Raw genomic sequence first — 19878 nt, forward strand, 5'->3', positions numbered from 1 at the left:
GAGGACCGGATGCGGGGCGCGATTTGTGGATCGGGGCGTAGGCGGAGGCGGCGGGATCGGAGAAGGAGACAGGAGAAGAGGAAGTGCTCGAAGACGGAGAGGTGGAGCTCGGAGTCGACGGGCGGCGAGGAGCGGGGATGCGAACAGGCCGTAGCCGGGAGCGTCGGCGAGCGCGATGAAGCGGATGAGGGTTCGGCGGTCAGCGACAGCGAGGAGCTGGCCGCTAAACGCCAGACGGTTCGCGGTTGTAGCACCTGGCGCAAGAGCCTTCCGATCAGGAAGAGATTTTTTCAGGTAAAAAAAGTCTATTTTAGGCCGGCCGCTCGGGCAGGCCAGCGAGCAGCCGGCCGCTGCGTAGACTCGTCCTTCCAGATTATCTCTTCGAGATTTGAGATTTGCCAACTGTTTCTTCCAAGAATTCGAGAGCTCACTCATCCCACATCACTATACTAGCACCTTGAACAGTAAAACAGACATGTCCTAACATTTGGCGATACTAGTTAAACGTAAATAATGATTTGTTTACGCTAAGCACACCTTTCAGCCAAACTACCTGGCTGAAGGCACTTTTTTTTCCCTCAATTTCAAGCAAAGTTTTCTCCGCCAACCAGGCACGTCTTCTCTTGTGACTCTAGTGTAAAATGCAGAAACTGAATCAAATCAACCAACACGTATGAATCAATGCAGATGTTAGAGCTCTGCAATCAGAGTTCTTCCAATTCACACACTAAAAAGTATATGGGGTGTTTGTGACTGGCTGCAGGATAATAATGTCAATCTTCGAATCTTCAGTAGTACATTTGTCATCAATAGTACTTTCATCATTTTATAATTTACCACGTGTGTTAAATGAAGAGATTTCACGTGTATTGAATAAAGAGAGTTTGTGGCTGGTGCTCTAGGTTGTAGTGGCTGTCAAGGCAAAAAAAAATAGCAGTTAAATATGGAAATAGAGCTGTTTCGTTGATATGATATTAGTATCTCAGTGCTTAAAGATGAATAAATGGACAATCCAGTAGTCAACTTTTATTGATAAACAATCATGGTCTGGTTTTGACTTACAGATTCAATATAATTTTGTGGTATATAGAAGAATTAACACATTAACGCAACGAAAATACATAACCATCAGCATACTTTTTTTCCTTAGTGTTTTGACATGGTTTCTCTGGTGATCTATGTGCACAGTTTGATCCACTGAAGTTGAGGAACTTGGGCCAGCATTTAAGAAGATTGGCTCTGTAACTTCTGGTAGTTACTCTGGTATGAAGTTTGCTATTTTCATACCCTTGCTGCTTTTTTTAGTATCTTTTTAGATTTTTTTTCTTAGATGGAAACCTTGCAGAATAGTCAACAAAGGCACATTCCAGTATGGTACCATGATCTTGAAAAAACATTTAGTTAGTAGATATTGAGCTATGCGATTGAAGTGTCTCTTTTCAATATTTCTATATTCAACAATTATTTGGATTTATGCTGCTGCTTGGTCTAGCATTGTAGCTTCATTTTTACATGACCAGACTACCTTCTGTTTGCAAATCCAGCCAAACAATATTGTATATCTTCAGTAGTAAAAAACAAGGGTCTGTTCTGTGTCATCTTAAGAGTGTACTGAGCTAGATTATTTGAGAGCTCGAATTTTAGGATTTTTCCACGGCTGAGATGAATTATGTAAAGCTATGTTTACTTTAAAGTATATTCAGTGTTCTATCTTTTGGCCCATGTACCTCCATTTCCAAAAAAAAAATCTTTTGGCCCATGTACTAGAATAGAGAATTCTCTTAGAGAGCCTGTCAAGGTAAAAGTAACAGTTATCTTGCTTCTTAAAATATGCAAGCTTCTTTGCTTATGGTTGTTTTCCTTGCTAGTTTCTGGTTTCTTTTCCCCTTCACGGTGAAATGTCGGATAGATGGATATAGCTTCAGCTTCTTTTTGTTCATGCACCACTCTTCATTAATCATTGCTCACACATTTTTACTATTTCAGGCCATACAATGACTATAGTAGATTTCATAGAGCTGAGTGATGATAATATTATTGACGTGAGCAGCGATGAGGAGACTGTTCAACAGGATCAAATTTCAACTCAAGACCGGACGACGTTGCTTGATAAGCAGACTAGTGAAGGTAGCCAAGATGTGCCTGCTGTGTTTGTTGCAGCTAGTGAAGGAAGCCAAGAGGCTTCTAAGTGCGGACGTGCCACCGCATCGTCCATGCTTACGGAGAAAGCACCTTTTGTTGCAGCTAGTGAAGGAAGCCGAGATGTGCAGGCTGCGTTTGTTGCAGCTAGTGAAGGGAGGCAAGATGCTGCTGAGTCTGGAAATGCTTTGGAAGCTACCCCATTGCCCTTCGTTACCGAAAAAGCACCTCTTGATACGGCTATATCACCGAACTGTCATCGCTCTCCAACATCAGTCAGCATCATTCCCCAGTAAAATCAGCTCTAACCCTTTGTCATTACAGTTGTGTGTTTATCATGCGAACAATCCATTCAAGCAAGAATTGCAACAAATTCCTATTATTTGAAGTTTAACAGTGGCCTTCCTGAAAAAATGTTAACGTTGATCTGCTGCAGGCCCAACTTCCACCACTCCAAAAGCTCTCACTTCTGAAGGTGGGGACGCAGTGTCAGTGAGAGTGAAGAGGAAATATCGTAAGAAGAACTACCATACCGACACTCCTAGGAAAAGTCCTAGGCTTATACAGATTGGCACCAGTCCTGTGGAAGAGCCGGCAGCCGACCACAAGAGGTCTCGCACGATCGAGCCAGCAGAGGAATCAGTTGCCTCTACCTTCAAGGCAGGAGCTGTGAAGCCCCTCTGTACCGACATCGTAAACTAGCTGTAGTTGACTGAATGTGTTACCGTGTTGCTATAGAATTGTCTAATTTATGGAACCATCGTTGTTGCATCTGTAGTGGGTGGGGGGGGGGGGGGGGGGGCATTCAGAGCTCACGTTGTTTTTCCGTTGTATTCATCGAGAATGTAAGTTGTGGATGAACCTGAAGAAGGCATAGCAGCTGCTGTTATTTGGGGGCGTAGAAAACTTCTTCTTCTTTTTTTAGATAAAAGGCATGCGCCCGACTTTATAAATAAAGTCACCAGGCAGAGTCACATCACAGCCCCCAGAACAACACATAAGCCGAGCAGAACAGAGTTAAGAAGTGCGAGTACATGGCAACCAGCCAAACATGGCACGCAGGCCAGCAAAGAGTCCAAAAGAACCGGAAATTAAGCCATCCTCCTAGAGCGCCGCAACAAGGAAGACGCCGTAGATCTCATCTTAGATAACATGTCGTCGAAAGCCTCTAGGTCCCCTTCCTTAGACAATGATCTCCACTGATGCAAAAAGACATTGGGTTTAAATAAGCAATTCACAGGGTTAGCCAGGAAAATGTGTTCGATAGTGAACTTGTTTCTAGTAGTCCACAGCGACCAACAGATCGCTGCCCAGCCAACCCAGAATACCCTCTTAGACCGGCCAGCTAAAGTATTAACACAACGCCGCAAATCCTCAAAAGAGGATGGATGCCAATTAACATGAAGCCAAAGTCTAATGCAACTCCAGAGGAATTTAGCCAAAGAGCAATGAAAAAATATATGCTCGGTGTTTTCAAGAGCCCCACAAAGCGCACATCTATCAGAGCCCGGCCCGTTCCTCTTCCTAATTTGATCGGCCGCAGGAAGTTTTCGCCGGAAAGCTTGCCACAGGAAAAAATTTATCTTAGGAGGAATATGAGCTGGCCAGATATCCTTGAATTTAGCTGTGCGGGCACCCGAGATAAGTTTGGAGTAGGCAGATTTAACTGAGAAACGCCCCGAGGCAGTGTGAGGCCAGACCACCGAGTCATCTTCCTCCGAGAGCAAGGGGAAGCAGGCAGTAAGACGTTGCCAATCATCCAACTCCACAGGAGAAAGAGAACGCCGGAAATCAAGGACCCAGTCGTGAGCCGAGAGCTCAGAGATAGAGATCTCGGGATAAGCGCAATACGAGAACAGGGTCGGGTAGGCCACCGCAAGCGTGGTATCCCCTACCCACCAATCTAACCAAAAACGAGTGGATTTACCATTCCGAACTACAAATTTAACAAGGGATTGGAAGATCGGTCGAACTTTAATGAGCTGGCGCCAAAACTGAGAGCCACCAGAGGAGGAGGCGAACATAGGGCTCGAGGAGGGAAAGTACTTAGCTTTGAGAAGAGATAGCCAGGTGGGACGCTCCTCGAGGAACATAATCTTCCACCACCATTTTATCATGAGGCACTTGTTCATGACCAAAGTATTAATGATGCCTAGGCCCCCCATGCTCTTAGGTCTGCAAATCAGGTCCCACTTAACCATCCTATATTTGCGCTTATTATCAGAGGAGTTCTAGTAGAAAGCACCCCTATGCTTGTCAAAACCAGCGTGAATCCCTCCGGACAAGAGATAGAAGCCCATTAGAAACATCGGAAGGGAGGAGAGGCACGCATTAGAAGGGCAACCTTGCCCGCCTGGGAATTATAACGGCCTCTCCACGGCAAAACTCTATTTCCTACTTTACTCACTGTCGGGGCAAAATCATTAGCCAAGAGCTTGAGAGGGGAGATTGGTAGGCCCAGGTATTTGAGAGGATAAGACCCTAGAGAACAATTGAGAAGATGAGCCACTCTCTGAGCTTCCGTATCAGGCACCCCAGTCACAATAACTTTGCTCTTTGAAAAGTTGATTTTAAGACCCGAAAGCGCTTCGAAGCATAAGAGGAGAAATTTCAGGTTCGTGAGGCTGTCCTCATTAAGTTCAACCATAATAATGGTGTCGTCCACGTATTGAAGGTGAGTGATGCCATTGGGGATAAGGTGAGAACTAACGGGCGTAATGTGCCCGGCAGTAGCTGCTCGAGAAAGGATATGAGAGAGAGCATCCGCAACAAAATTAAAGAGCAATGGGGACGCTGGATCCCCTTGTCTAAGGCCCCTACCATTAGCAAAGAAATTACTAATCTGACCATTCACCGCCACAGCCGTGTGCCCATCCGAGACAAGCTGCATAAGACGGTGAACCACCGCTCCCTCAAAGCCCTTAGCAAGAAGAACTTGGCGAAGGAAATTCCAACTCACCGAGTCATAGGCCTTTTCGAAGTCAAGCTTAAGAACCACAGCCTTAGTGCCCTTGGTCCGCAGGTCATGGACTATCTCATGCAAGCAAAGCACCCCATCCAAAATAAATCTCCCCTTTATGAACGCAGATTGAAAAGGACTAATGACACGATGGGCGATCGGAGAAACCCTAGTTGCCAAACCCTTAGCCGGAATCTTCGCAAAGTTGTTAATTAAAGCAATGGGCCTAAACTGGGAAATCAAGTCAGCACCTTTGACCTTAGGGATGAGAGTGAGTACCGCGTAATTCAGTCTAGAGATGTCAACAGTTCCCAGCCAAAAACCTTGTGTAATAGCCTGAACTAGCGGGGTCTCCCGCGCATTTGCGCAGCTAGAGTTAATTTCTATTGCTTGCACTATAATTATATTTTGGTTGATAATTACATATGTTAAAGAAATAGGTAAAAGATTTCTCATCATGCGCCGAGGAAATTTGATTCATTTATTAATTATATTCATTTCAAAAAATCAATTGTTTTATGGTCTATTGGCCATTGGAAAAATTAGATGCCTCGAGATTATTAGGTGTCAATTTTAAATTTTCCGCCCTGTCCCTCTAAAATCATTTAGAGCTTGTTTGATTAAAAGAAATTCCCTAGTGGTTTTTAAGGATATGATTGCTTTTATGGGGTCAAATCATTGCCTCAAATCGGAAGCTCATGAGTTCTATGAACTCCTGTGGAGTGGATGTAGCCCACCTATGAGGTCGAGCGGGCTTTATTGTTTAACTGCGATGGTGGACTTGGCTAAACTCGATGGCAGCTGGCAATGTTAATTCGGCCTACCTATGGTACAGAAAATAATTTCCATGTTTTCAGTTTTTGATAATTTTGTAGATGTTTTGTTTTTGAGTTTTCACTGCTTGTTCTCTCTTAGAACTCAGAAGTGTTGGGTAATTTGCATTATTATTTGCAAGGTGGACTTCACAATTGGATAGCTGATATTTTTTCCATGAAAAATGGTATGTCATGACTTGCTAATATTTGACATCACGAATATAGCTTATAGATAGGTATATTTGATGTACTAATATATGTTTTTATTTAGTGCAAACATCTTGTAATCGCAACCCAATATTCAACGTTATTGCTTTATTTTGAGGTGAGATCAGCCCGTATGGTGGTTCGGGCTTCTCATGTCCGTGGATAAATCATGCAACTTTTTTTGCTTTAGATAAGGTGAATCCCTATTTATTTACTATGAAATTATTTTGATCCAAAGTTGATTTTCTAAAATGGCTCAAGGTGGTTGATATATTTGGTGCTGTTGTATCTAAAAAATATATAAGTTGTATGGTCCATAGCACAATTTATAGAAGTCTTAGACGAACAACTATAATTTGAATTTCAAAATTATTGATTTGCTATTGTACAAAATACACCAGAACCAAATGTAAAAGAAAAAACAAATACCTAATAACAATGAGTGAAATTAGTAATCTCAAATATGCGGATAGATTTGGCACAACATCAAGAATAGCACCATGAACGTGTCAAAGCAATTTACTCTAGCCTCTAGGGGCACAATAGTGTACTCCAAAACACAGGACTAATGGCCATGCTCGCTACAGTGACACATGGATGCCGGACACTGATCAGTTCAACGTTGTAGTTTACTTGTTTCATATGCGTACAGATGGTGTAGTCATGCGGCGAATTAGCGCCAGCTGATATTGTTACATATGTCTTTTTGGGAAATTGATACACTGAACCAAGCTTTATTTCATATGCGTACATATGTCTTCTTTACGTTTGAAGTATAGTAATATATATAAAGGTTTCCTGCAAAAAAAAACTGTAAATATATATATTTAGAACGTACGAAAACTTACAAATGTCATGCACCACCATAGTGTCTTCTAACATATATAAACAATGGATGCATCTTGAGGCTCCAAAAATGTAGAAGACTAAAAGTTACTACATCTTCTATATGTTAATACGAAAAACAAACCTGAACAATTTCAATTTTGGAGCAGATACTTTCAAAGTAATTCAATTAAGAAAGACCTCAAGCACTTCATACAATGCATAGCCAACAACAATGTAGAGAATGATGCAGATCATGTCAAAACCCTATCTTTTCTAGACCTGCCGTTAGTAATCAAGGTGATCTGGATGGGTTCCGTACGAAATTGGATGGATTGAGGAACAAATCATGTAAGTTGTGTTTTTGTTTACTGGCCTGTTGAGTTCGGAAATTAGTGGCCTTGGATGAACTCAAACCATATCCATGATAGCGGAGCACTTAGTTACCAGTCTGCTATAGCAATTAGCCTTAAAGAAACTCTGGAGTGCAGGCTGCAACACACATACATGTAAGTTGAGAAGATTTTAAAGGTTGGGGAATTAGCAGTTCATGATCAGAGTGTACACTGTAATCGGATAGATTGCAGCAACGAAAAAATTCTAGACAGAGCAAAGAGATGAATCGGAGGAGGATGGAATGCGTGGTAATCCAGCAGTGATGGAGCTACGGACAAAAGATGGACGGGCCAAGCTAAAGAACACACAAAAAAGTATTTAATTCTGAATCAATTCCTTGGTGACTGGCCTTGACCGTAGCTACATATATACAATACAATGAGTAAACCACAAATGCTACTGAATTGGTGATGAGATGAAAAAGTGAAGACCTAGTAAGTGAAAAATTAAGGGAGGAAAAACCGGAACGATTCAAAAAATAGATGGCGTCTGCGAGGTGAATTCACAGAAGGACCTCTTTTACCTTTTGCCTGGTCTGGAGAAGTGGAGCTAGTGCGGCTGGGTCGCTGCTGCTAGCTGCTAGCTGCATGCAGTGGCACGTCCTAGGTGGGTCGGCCGACTTGTCGTGCTGCTGTCCGGGTGTGGCAGTGGCTGATGTGTGCCGGTGGCCGATGGCGACGGCCGACGGCTGCTGCGTGCGGATCAGCCGTGGAGCGGCAGCTGCTGCTTGTGGTCGCGCTCATGTCCAGCTGTATTTTATACCTTTTTCTCTTCCAGCCTTGGTCCAGGTCAGCCCTCACGTAGCTACGGGGACGACTGGTGCGGGAGAGACAAAGGCGTCCGAGAGAGAAAGAGAGACCATGTCGTGGTGTTTGCCGATAGGAAACCTCCTATTGGGAGGCCGTGAGAAAATTGCAGCTGCCTGATTCCAACAACCGGCTGTAGTTGTCCTAATAGGATAGGACATTGCCAATCACTTTTCCTTATTTGCTTACGATCTGAACGTACGTGTCATGTCATCTGTACACAACTATGTTTGTACGTGACAGGTTCAATTGCTTCTACATACCAATTTTTGTATGTAACGTTTATATCTTTAATCTCGGCCCTTGGTATCTAAAAATTAATGGTCAAGATAATCTAATCTGTGTGGATGAACATAATGGCTTGTTTGCCTATTGTCTTAATTATATAATAGATAATAGATGAGGCCTTTTAACTGAGGCCAGAATTGCCGAAAGAAAGGAATGGAGAATCCGTCAGGCCCGTAAGCCGCATTAGAGTTGGCAGATCGAATCGCTTCAAAAATCTCCTCTTCAGAAGGGGGAATCATCAGACTCTCGTTTTCAGAACTCGACACCTGTTCGAGGGGAGACCAAAAGGACGGCGCCAACCTAAAACCCAACTCAGGTTTAGCAGATAGGAGGTTAGAAAAGAAGTGGACCACGTGCCGCATAATCACAGACTGATCAGAGACCCTGACACCCTCGATAAGGAGACTATCAATCAGGCATCTCCGACGTCTACCGTTTGCAATGGCAAAGAAATAGGCCGTGGGCGAGTCACCCTTTAAGGTCCAGTTAATAGTGCCTCTTTGCTTCCAATATACTTCCTCCTGGCGATGAATACCCAAAAGAGCCTCTTCAAGACCGTACCGGATCTGCCATTCGGCCGCGGAGAGGCCTGGATTATCCGCACGAGCATCAAGCACCTCAATTTGAGCAGCCAGCCTAGCTTTGTCCCGCCTTGACTCAGCATAATGGTTTTTAGACCAACCTCTAAGGAATCTACGAAGAAAATAGGAGCATTGATGCCAGTCGTCCATCGGGCCAAAAGATCGGCGGTTAGAAGACAGGAAAACCGAAATCTTTTGCGCAATCAAGTCGGCGAAACCCTCCACTTGGAGCCACGAAGCATCGAACTGAAACCTCGGGAAGGCAACCGAGCGAGTACCATCATCAAGAATCAGGGGGGAGTGATCAGATCCCACTATAGCTAGGGCTCTGAGGCTGACATGGGGAAACAGCGAGTCCCAACTAGGACACACGAAAACCCGATCAAGGACAGAACGTATGGGAGAGGTTTGGCGATTCGTCCAGGTGAAACGGGCCCCAACCCTAGGGATTTCGCGGATAGCCGTGTCCCTAATGAAAGCATTGAAAGCATCGGCCAGTGGCCAAGAAAAATTAGAGGAACTCTTATCCGACGGGTATCGCATCAAGTTGAAATCGCCCCCAATCAAGAGTGGCAGCTGACAGGAATCAATTTTATTACTAAGTTCATCCAGAAAGATATAAGACATAGAATGATCAGCCGGACCATAAACCACCATGATTTCAAGTAAAGAATTAAGGGATCGATGAGAGACCACCGTGCTAGCCCAAAAAATGCCATGATCAAAAGCGGCAAAATCAAAAACATCTTTTTTGGTGCCAAGAAGAAGACCACCCGAGTGACCATTAGGGGCCACAAAATTCCAATTGAATCTATCTATCCCAGCAACGGCCGAGAGTTCACTAGGGGAGAAGGAGGGCTTGAGAGTCTCGACAAGGCCAATAAAATCAACATTTTCAGAACGAACCAAGTCTTTAAGCTGGTCCCTGCACCCCCTAGCGCCGAAACCTCTTATCTTCCAAAATAGGGCCTTCATCTGAAGGAAAGGTTTTTGATTCTAAGACTCGACCTGCTCGGAGCCTTGCAGGATTTAGCACGTTTCCCAGCCCCGCGTTTAGATACAGCCGGGGAAGCCTGACTCCTGTCATCTCCCCCCTCATCCCCACCGGCCACAACCAGTGGGGCACTCGGTCCCACCATAGCCTCCTTGGCTTTTGCAATGTCAGCCTGAGCTAATTCATTAGCCCTAATAACACCAAGTAGAAAAGAGGGGGAGCCCAAACTAGCGTCTAAGCAAATGCCCACGTCATCTAATATACTAAGCAAATGTTCATCAGAATGAGACGGCAGCACTAAACGAACAGGAGAATGAACATTGGGGAGAGAGGAGGAGGGGTCTAGGCGTGAACCTAAAGGAGGCAGATCCCGAGCCGCAGTGCGCCGAGCAGCCCGATCAGCCACCCTCTCTCCGCTGTTGGGGACGCGGCCACTTTTACGAGCCGTGGAAGCGGGCGAACGCACTGGCACAGGGCGAACACGGCGGGGAGACTCCGCAGCAGAAGACGGGCCCGAGGCCGTACCCAAGTCAGCATCGAGCCTGCGACAGAGCCCAGCCGCAGACTGCCTTGAATCACCAGACGCCCTGCTCTTAGCAGAGTTGCCATGCTGGACCCAATCTGAGATGTAACCGAACAAAAATAGACTGAAATGTACGACAGCTCTGCCTTGTGAAATTTGCGGAAAAAGTGAGACAGAAGGCTGAAGCTGTAGTTTAGCTCTGTTCAAAGATGAATGTACATTCAGCTGTGAAGTCTATACAGCATCAGTAGTGCTACGTATAAATGCTTGGCTTGATGTGGTTCTGATAAAAGATGATAGTGCGCTAGGATTTATTTGAATCAATATAAAGTTCTTTTAGAACTATCAAATCCAGGTTGCTCAGAAGAAGAAGAAATCACACAAGATTTGATGCTAACTATGAAGAGAAAAGTGCAGACATGCCATGGCCAGCTAGATATGCATGTAACAGATGTGCAAAACACACAAAGATAGCAGCAAGAGTTAGTGAGGGTGCAGAACTTTCTTAAGAAGATTTTCTTCTAGTTAACTCTAAGGGCGTGTTTGGTTGCCGTAGCCAACAATAGCTGTATTGCATAGCCTTCTCAACTCAGCCTGGCTATGCAAATGCAGCCTCAAATGCACCATCTGCATGTTGTTTGGTTGACTGCATGCCCTCTTGCCTGCATGGGCAGAACCACACTGCCTGATGTTTGGTTGCCTGCATGTTAGTGGACAAACCCAAGGCATGGTGTTTGGTTGTATGCAACGCCTGGTGTGTGGTAATCTCTTTGGCTAGTTGGTGAGGTTACCAGCACACTTCGGCACAACCATGTACCACACATCATAAGCAGAGCAGAGTACAAACAGAGGATCAACTACTTAAGAGCATATTTCAGATAAGCAGTACCACACTTCATAACAGTTCTAGGCATAAACCATAAACATAAACAGTTCAAAGCAGACTCGATAGTACTTAGGGAGGCCCCGACCCTACTCCTTGGCGGCGAAGGCTTCGTCGTGCTTCCCGCACTTGTTGACGACCTCAATGCCATCGTCGTCGGAGATGATGACCTTGAGGGTGTCGGGAGTGAGGAGCTTGAACGTCACCATGTAGCCGATCTTGATCTGATGAATGACTGCGTAGGTGGCCCAACCCTGATCCAGGGTCACCCTGCCGTTCATCAGCTTCACCCAAGAGCAGTCGGTGTTGTTCCTGAGCTTGAACTCCGTCGGCACCACGACGAAGTGCTTGGTGAAGTCCAGGGGGCATGGGGATGCACTCAAGCTTCGGTGCAAGGATGACCTTGTAGAAGTGAGTTGGGCCATCCTCCTGATGGTAGTGGTCGTAGTTCCGGCGCTTGTTGCTGGGGGGCTCCTCCATGCCCTCGTCGTCGCCACCCTCGGGGGTCTTCGGGTCTTCCTCGGCGGTGGGCGGCAGCACAACCTCGCCGGGCATTAGGTGAAGGGGCTGCTTGCCCTTGTTGTCAACGGCCGAGAGCACCTCTGTGCCCATCTCATTGCTCTCCTCGATCTGCACACAATTCATGGAGTCAGGCACAGCACAGAGTTCATGGCTTATTGAAGAGCATGTAGTTAAAACGGCATGACTGTCACTCTTCTCCTCCTCACCATCGCCCCTATATTTACTCACCCTGCCGACCACTACTTACCCACCCCCTCTCTTCTCTCACTGTCAACCTTCCTCCTCCCCATCGCCATGAGCTCTAGCTCCAGCTCCAACGCCAACCCCTTCCCTTGGGGTATTGGCTGGAGGGCCTTCTTCCTCAGGTGGTCGGCTGGTGACCGCACCAAGTTCGAGAACACCATGGAGGTGTGCTCGAACTTCGGCTCCATGCCTGACATGCAGAAGGAATCTAATGCAGTGCTCATGAAGGCCACTGCACAAGAGCTGAAGACGCTGATTCCTAACCCAGCGAAGGGCGCGATGGCAGTTGACATCATTCGCTGGGCCATGAATCAGGCCGTCTCCGACGATGCTAAACAGAGGAAGAAGTGGAGCAAGTACAAGAACTACTGGGCTCCTAATGACCGCCGTGCCGCGGTGTACTGGGAGACGACAATCGCGTCGCCGGCAGTCAGCGGTGGGGAGCCTAAGGAGGAGGAAGAACCGGTGCAGATGCCAGCGAGGGCGTTGGAGCCAGGCCGTCCTACCTGGCAGATCGACCTCGACTCCACCGAGGACGACGACGACGACCCGCCGGCCCGCACGACGATGAAGAAGAAGATGAAGGCCAGCGGCTCGACACGCCGCTCCGCACGCCGGTGACGGACGCCGCGGTGAGCCGGTGTCCATTGTGTACCCCCAATCCCCCTTCTGCATCCACATCTACCTCTATTCCGATCTTGCATGAACTAGTTTGAAGTACTATGAACTCGTATGAACTCGTATGAACTAGTATGAACTACCTCTACATGCTTATCTACCTCTATTCCCCATTCCCCCCACCGTGGATCGAATCTATTGCCGGATCGAACGGGAAAAAGTTTTGCATGTCGAATAGAGAGAAGGGCTTACCGCCATTGCCGCGGGCCAAGTGATGATCCGCTCGCCGGTGATGGAGTCCGGTGGTCTTCTTGCTCTGCTCCAATCCGCCGCCGCCGGTGAGAGTTGGGAGAGTGGAGGGAAGTGGGGAGAGGGAGCGGTGAGGGGCGGTGAGGCTAATAACTGCCGGCGCTTCGGGAAGCAACGCGGCTTCTCGAGCGTGGCCACGCGCGTGCAGCCGCCGCTGCCCACGTGCACCGCTCGGGTCTGGCCCTGGAGAAACAGCCGATTCGTGTGTTCCCAGAGAGCCAGGCCCAGGATTGCTTTAAGATTCGTGCCATGCGGGCCGAACAGTGAAAGCAGGCAACCAATCGGCCCGTTTTCGTCCCGCGCGAGTCAGGCCGGCCTCATGCAGGCTACCAAACACGCCCTAAGTGGACGGTAGGGTGATATTTTGAAATAAAATATACTCCCTCTATCCCAAACACTTATTTTGGGATGGAGGGAATATGTTTTTGTGAGGTAGCCATGAGAGAGGCTGACAATGCAGGAACTGACTCTTTACACTGTTGCGATTGCTTGGTTAACTCCTTTCAACTTCGTGGCTTTGACATTTAGAAAACAAAAGTTTGATTGTATAATGCGTGAAAGTCACATACTACTTGATTTGTTTCCGAAAAAGCTTGCACGAGAAACTTGCAGCTTGAAAAATCAATGTTATGTTATAATATTGCAAGTGGAACATTTAGGAGGGTGAGGCTAGGTCACAGTCAAGACTTTTTTTTGTGTGAAGATCAGTCGACTAAGACTTAACCAAGTCTCAATCAAGAAACAAATCATGTAAGAAAGATTAAAGAAAAAACAAAAAAATGTACGAATCTTGATGTAAGATCTCAGGAATATAGCATCGATTGAGATAGCCGACTGAGATTTAGCAAGACTGTTTGGACTATATAAGGAAAAACAACAATCTAAGAGCATCTACGGCTGGGCTCCTCAACTGTCAAATTAACCAAGTCCACCAAATCAACATCCTCTCGCATCTGAACCGTCCTAGATGTCATTGGTTACCATGCCCCCCATCCTTAGCGGAGTCTGTGGGGTACCGTCCATGAGGTTGAGCTACAAGGCATAGAACGTCGCCCAGAGGGAGCGGCGTGCCTGTCAGCACAAGCGGGAAGCGGCGGCAAAGGGAGTTGCGGGCAAGGAGGTGGTGAGCATTGACGTGGATGTGTCCCCTCCACCTTCGCCGACAGCCCCGCGTGACCGACCTACCACCGACAAGGAAGCCGCCAATTGCCCCGCCCACGACCGACAACGATATGACATCGGAACGGGGGATTCCGAACGGCTGGTCACAACCGGAAGTGCCGGAGACGGTGTGTGACTCGCCGCAACTCCAATGGATGTGGACAAGCACGGGCAACGCTGGCATCCGGTCTGCCCAGGTCTTATTTGACGAAATCGTACCAGGACACGATAGATTTTTTGCTTCTTTCGTATTTCGTTATGCCACTAGATCAAGTTGTTGCATTTGCCATTAGTTTATTTGGCATCATGATCATTTTAGGACAATTTCATGAAGAATATGATCAGTGAGGCTCAAGAGCCTACGAAATATGACTTGGGGATCCCAGTTGTACTACGTATGATGTTGGGGGGACATCAGGCACTACCAAAAAAAGCTAGCAATACAAAGGCAAGAGGTCCAGCATTCTCAACCTATATGGTCTACTTTGTGCGAAAGTTGGAGTGGTGCCATTTTCACCATGTTTTTGTACTTGCTTCACAAAAAATCTTTTTTGGCACGCACATCAAAAATGGAAAATGATTTTATATAAGAAAGGTTGGAAACTCTACTTGGCAACATTGTTTGGAATATCAAAACGCACGAATGTGCCCAATTTGGGCAAATTATAAAAACTATGTAAAGGATATGGTCATCACCTTTGGTCATTTTGCTTGAAGGCCATGAATGTTCATACATGATAACCCTTTTGTGATGTTTTTTTCTTTTCATATTGCAAGTTTGGTATTTTGCTTGCAACTGGCACACATAAAAGGGTTGTATGCGAAAGGATTGAATTTTTCTTCATTTCTTTCATTTTCTGCAAAACAGGATCAAGATGGTCGGCATGGCTATTCATAGCAAGGGGTTGAATCTTTTTTCATGAATAGTTAAGTTGCATATCATTTCATTGATAGAAAGAAAGCAAGAGATACAAGCGAGTATATGCAAACCTTGTACATAGAAAGGCGAGGATGGCTGTACAACGAGCAGAGAGAGGGGGGGAGCCCTCAGCCCCAAGAAAAAAGTAGACATTTTTTTGATGGGTTAAAAAACCCTATGGTTTAGCCCTTTCGTTCCGGACAAAGCCCATGGGTTTGCCTCGTCTGGATTAGGTGATTAGCGGAGGGACGGGCATTGTCAAACACACAACCCTGGAGCAGTCCCACCAGCCGAAGAAGCTCTCATCACCAGAAGGGATGTTCATGGTTAGCCTGCAGGCAGCGAGCATGTTGTGATAGACCACACGCGAGAAGGAGCAACCAACTAGAAGGGGCTGAATCTTTCAAAACTCTCGGTGGTTCTTCCATATAATGATTACTCGTGTATCTAAAAATGATTTTGTGCATTTCAGGACCAAGCTATCACACACTCGGGAAATTGGCATAAAGTCATTAAATGTGCAAAATTAAGTAGCTAGAATCTAGAAAATTCATCAAACTTGGGAATTATACATCAAATATGGTCTACTTTTTGTGAAAATTCTAGTGTTGCCATTTTTCATCATGTTTGTACTTGCTTCACAAAAAAAATTGGTACTTAGAAAATGGAAAATGATTATTGTACAAAAAGTTGGAAGCTCGCCAACGTTGTTTGGAATGGCAGGATGAATCTATGTGCAAAATTTGGGCACATTATAATAAACTATGCAATAAAATGGAAAATAAAAAATAAAATTTTCTATCATTGTCATGTGTCCTTGTTTTGAGTGTCGGCAAAAAAAAAATATTGCCGTCGGTCTGACCTTAGACTGTCGGCAAAGAGAGCCGTGACTTCTCATATTTGTCGATGGAGGACGTCGGGGACACGCGTCCAGGGTCTATGTCGAGCGTTTTTCTTTGTCATGAGTTTGTCCAACCTTTGCCGACTCCTTTGCTTTGCCGTTAGTCTTTTTGCTACTCTAATGAGAGCGGGAGTATGACGACCGTGGGAAAAAGTTTCTTAGGGCATCTCCAAGGGAGACCCTCAAAGCTCCGGTATATGTCCGGGTTGTGGTGTCCGATCCGTTTGTGGCAACTTTTGTCATCCAATAGGGACCCTATCGGTCTGCAAAGTAGTCTGGAGTCTGGATGTCCCTTTTCTGTCAAAACTGAGACAACCCATGTGGGGGGGGGGGGCTATACCTATTGGGAAACGTAGCATACAATTTCAAAAAAATTCCTACGCTCACGCAAGATCTATCTAGGAGATGCATAGCAACGAGAGGGGGAGAGTGTGTCTACGTACCCTCGTAGACCAAAAGCGGAAGCATTTGACAACGCGGTTGATGTAGTCGAACTTCTTCTTGTTCCGACCGATCAAGCACCGAACGTACGACACCTCCGAGTTCTGCACATGTTCAGCTCGATGACGTCCCTTAAAATCTTGATCCAACAAAGTGTCGAGGGAGAGTTTCGTCAGCACGACGGTGTGGTGACGGTGATGGTGAAGTGATCCACGCAGGGCTTCGCCTAAGCACTACGTGAATATGACCAGAGGCGTAAACTGTGGAGGGGGGCGCCGCACACGGCTAACAACTGTTGATGTGTGTTCTAGCGGTGTCCCCCTTCATATATATAGGTTGGAGAGGAGGAGAGGTAGCCAAGGGGGCGCCCCAAGTAGGAGGAATCTGTTGGGGAACACAGTATTTCAAAAAAATTACCTACGATCATGCAAGATCTATCTAGGAGATGCATAGCAACGAGCGGGGAGATTGTGTCGACGTACCCTCGTAGACCGAAAGCGGTAGCGTTTAGTAACGCGGTTCGTGTAGTCGAATGTCTTCGCGATCCAACCGATCCAAGTACCGAACGTATGGCACCTCCGCGATCAGCACACGTTCAACTCGATGACGTCCCTCGAACTCTTGATCCAGTTGAGGTTGAGGGAGAGTTCCGTCAGCACGACGGCATGGCGACAGTGATGATGAAGATACTGGCGCAGGGCTTCGCCTAAGCACTATGACGATATGACCGAGGTGTGTAACTGTGGAGGGGGCCACCACGCACGGCTAAGAGAAGGCTTGGTGTGCCTTTGGGGTGCCCCCCTCCCACGTATATAAAGGAGGGGGGAGGAGGAGGCCGGCCCAAGAGGGGGCGCGCCAAGGGGGAGTCCTACTTGGACTCCTAGTCCAAGTAGGATTGGCCCCCCCTCCTTCCTTTCACCGGAGAGGGAAAAGGGGAAGGGAGAGAGAAGGAGAAGGAAAGAGGGGGGCCGGCCCCCTCCCCCAGTCCAATTCGGTTTGGGAAAAGGGGGGCGTGCCCCTCTCAGTGGCCTCTCTCCTCTCCTCCAATAAGACCCAATAGGCCCAATACTTCTCCCGAGGGGTTCCGGTAACCTCCCGGTACTCCGGAAAAATGCCCGAATCACTCAGAACCATTCCGATGTCCGAATGCAACCTTAGAATATATGAATCTTTACCTCTCGACCATTTAGAGACTCCTCGTCATGTCTGTGATCTCATCCGGGACTCCGAACAAACTTCGGTCATCAAATCACATAATTCATAATACAAATCGTCATCGAACGTTAAGCGTGCGAACCCTACGGGTTCGAGAACTATGTAGACATGACCGAGACACATCTCTGGTCAATAACCAATAGCGGAACCTGGATGCTCATATTGGCTCCTACATATTCTACGAAGATCTTTATCGGTCAAACCGCAAAACAACATATGTTGTTCCCTTTGTCATCGGTATGTTACTTGCCCGAGATTCAATCGTCGGTATGCATTACTCGTTCCGTAAGTCTCTTTACTCGTTCCGTAATGCATCATCCCGCAACTAACTCATTAGTCACATTGCTTGCAAGGCTTATAGTGGTGTGCATTACCGAGAGGGCCCAGAGATACCTCTCCGATACTCGGAGTGACAAATCCTAATCTCGATCTATGCCAACCCAACAAACACCTTCAGAGACACCTGTAGAGCATCTTTATAATCACCTAGTTATGTTGTGATGTTTGATAGCACACAAGGTCTTCCTCCGGTATTTGGGAGTTGCATAATCTCATAGTCAGAGGAACATGTATAAGTCATGAAGAAAGCAATAGCAATAAAACTAAACGATCATTATGCTAAGCTAACAGATGGGTCTTGTCCATCACATCATTCTCCTAATGATGTGATCCCGTTCATCAAATGACAACATATGTCTATCGTCATGAAACTTAACCATCTTTGATTAACGAGCTAGTCAAGTAGAGGCATACTAGGGATACTTTGTTTTGTCTATGTATTCACACATGTATCAAGTTTCCGTTTAATACAATTCTAGCATGAATAATAAAGATTTATCATGATATAAGGAAATATAAATAACATCTTTATTATTGCCTCTAGGGCATACTTCCTCCAGTCTCCCACTTGCACTAGAGTTAATAATCTAGTTCACATCGTCATGCACTGGTGCGCATCGGTCCTAAACAAACGGTGTTTTACCGCTTTTCGCGACGGCATTTGGAACCGTCGCCAAGTGAGTGTGGGCGATAGGGGTTCCTTCTCACACGACCCAGAAACCGTCGGGGATATGCCCTCCTGGCACACACGTTCGGCAAAATGAGGTCGTGTGCGACCGGCAAGCGCTCAAATACAGAAATACGTACAGTAGAGCTAAAAAAATACAATTATATGGCAAAATTGTTTCCGGTCGCAAGTACATCCCACACAGTCAGTCCCCGCTAAACGTTTTCGTTCGTATGCACATCCCTCATGCTCACTCCAAGGAAAACGTTTCCGTTCACAGGTTCATCACACACAATTTTTCCCATTAAATCGTTTGCGTTATTGAATGTATCACACACGGTCCGTAGAAGAAACTGTGTGGCAAAGGCTGTTCATCACACACAATTTTTATGTGGTAAACGTTTGCGCAAGGTGGCCTAACACAAACAGTTTTCAAGAGAAAGTCGTGTGTGATTGTTCATTGATCCAACACGGTTTATTTCTAGAAACTGTGTGCGTTGCCTGAGGTCATCGCCCACGGTATTTTTTTCAACAACCGTTTGCAATAGCAAAACCCAATTAGCAGGCAAATTTGCCATTAGCAGGCTAATTATTCGATTATTCATAATCCATTTATTAATCTAATTGACATTTCATATTAAGCACACAATATATTTCATTTCCATATTAAGGAAGCAGAATTTCATAATTGAAATACATCAGAGTACAGCATGATATAGCTTCAGCACTCAGCTACCCCATTACACAACTGCACCAGCAGCAAGTTCCACATGCAACATGTAGAACCTTTCGAAATTAGCATCATAGACTGTATATAGACAGATGCATCTCATCTGGAAAACTGCTGAAGCGGAAGGCGAATATTGAGCCTTCATTCATGTTGAAGGTCTTTGCAACTTTAGGCCAGTGCCTGTGGATGATTGACCGTCCGTCCTTCGTCCTGTTCAGGAACACTTCAATATTGAATCGTGGGTGTTGTATGAAAACCTTCCTCGCCTCCTGACCATAGAGGTGGTTTGAGAGGTAATCATCAGTGAACTGCTTTGGAAAGGCCTGAAAACAAGGATGTGCATAAATATCTTCTCTATATTGGAAATGGGGCAAATGAATAAAAAAAGGCAAGGTAT

General features: G+C 46.0%; 1 protein-coding gene across 1 annotated transcript; it reads left to right on the forward strand.

The window, feature by feature from the left end:
• The first annotated feature begins 1994 nt into the window (after positions 1–1994).
• LOC123076119 (uncharacterized) lies at positions 1995–2841 on the forward strand. Its single transcript, XM_044498531.1, has 2 exons — positions 1995–2418; positions 2576–2841. Exons 1-2 carry the CDS (start codon positions 1995–1997, stop codon positions 2839–2841), a joined length of 690 nt encoding a protein of 229 aa, XP_044354466.1.
• The last annotated feature ends 17037 nt before the right edge of the window (positions 2842–19878 follow it).

This window comes from Triticum aestivum, chromosome 3D, assembly GCF_018294505.1.
Source record: "Triticum aestivum cultivar Chinese Spring chromosome 3D, IWGSC CS RefSeq v2.1, whole genome shotgun sequence".
NCBI lineage: Eukaryota > Viridiplantae > Streptophyta > Magnoliopsida > Poales > Poaceae > Triticum > Triticum aestivum.

Bases quoted from the DNA above. Each gene is read 5' to 3' on its own strand.
- LOC123076119 (XM_044498531.1), top strand. From the start codon at position 1,995: ATGACTATAGTAGATTTCATAGAGCTGAGTGATGATAATATTATTGAC. The intron at 2,419-2,575 runs GCATCATTCCCC...GATCTGCTGCAG, and splicing joins TCGCTCTCCAACATCAGTCA to GCCCAACTTCCACCACTCCA.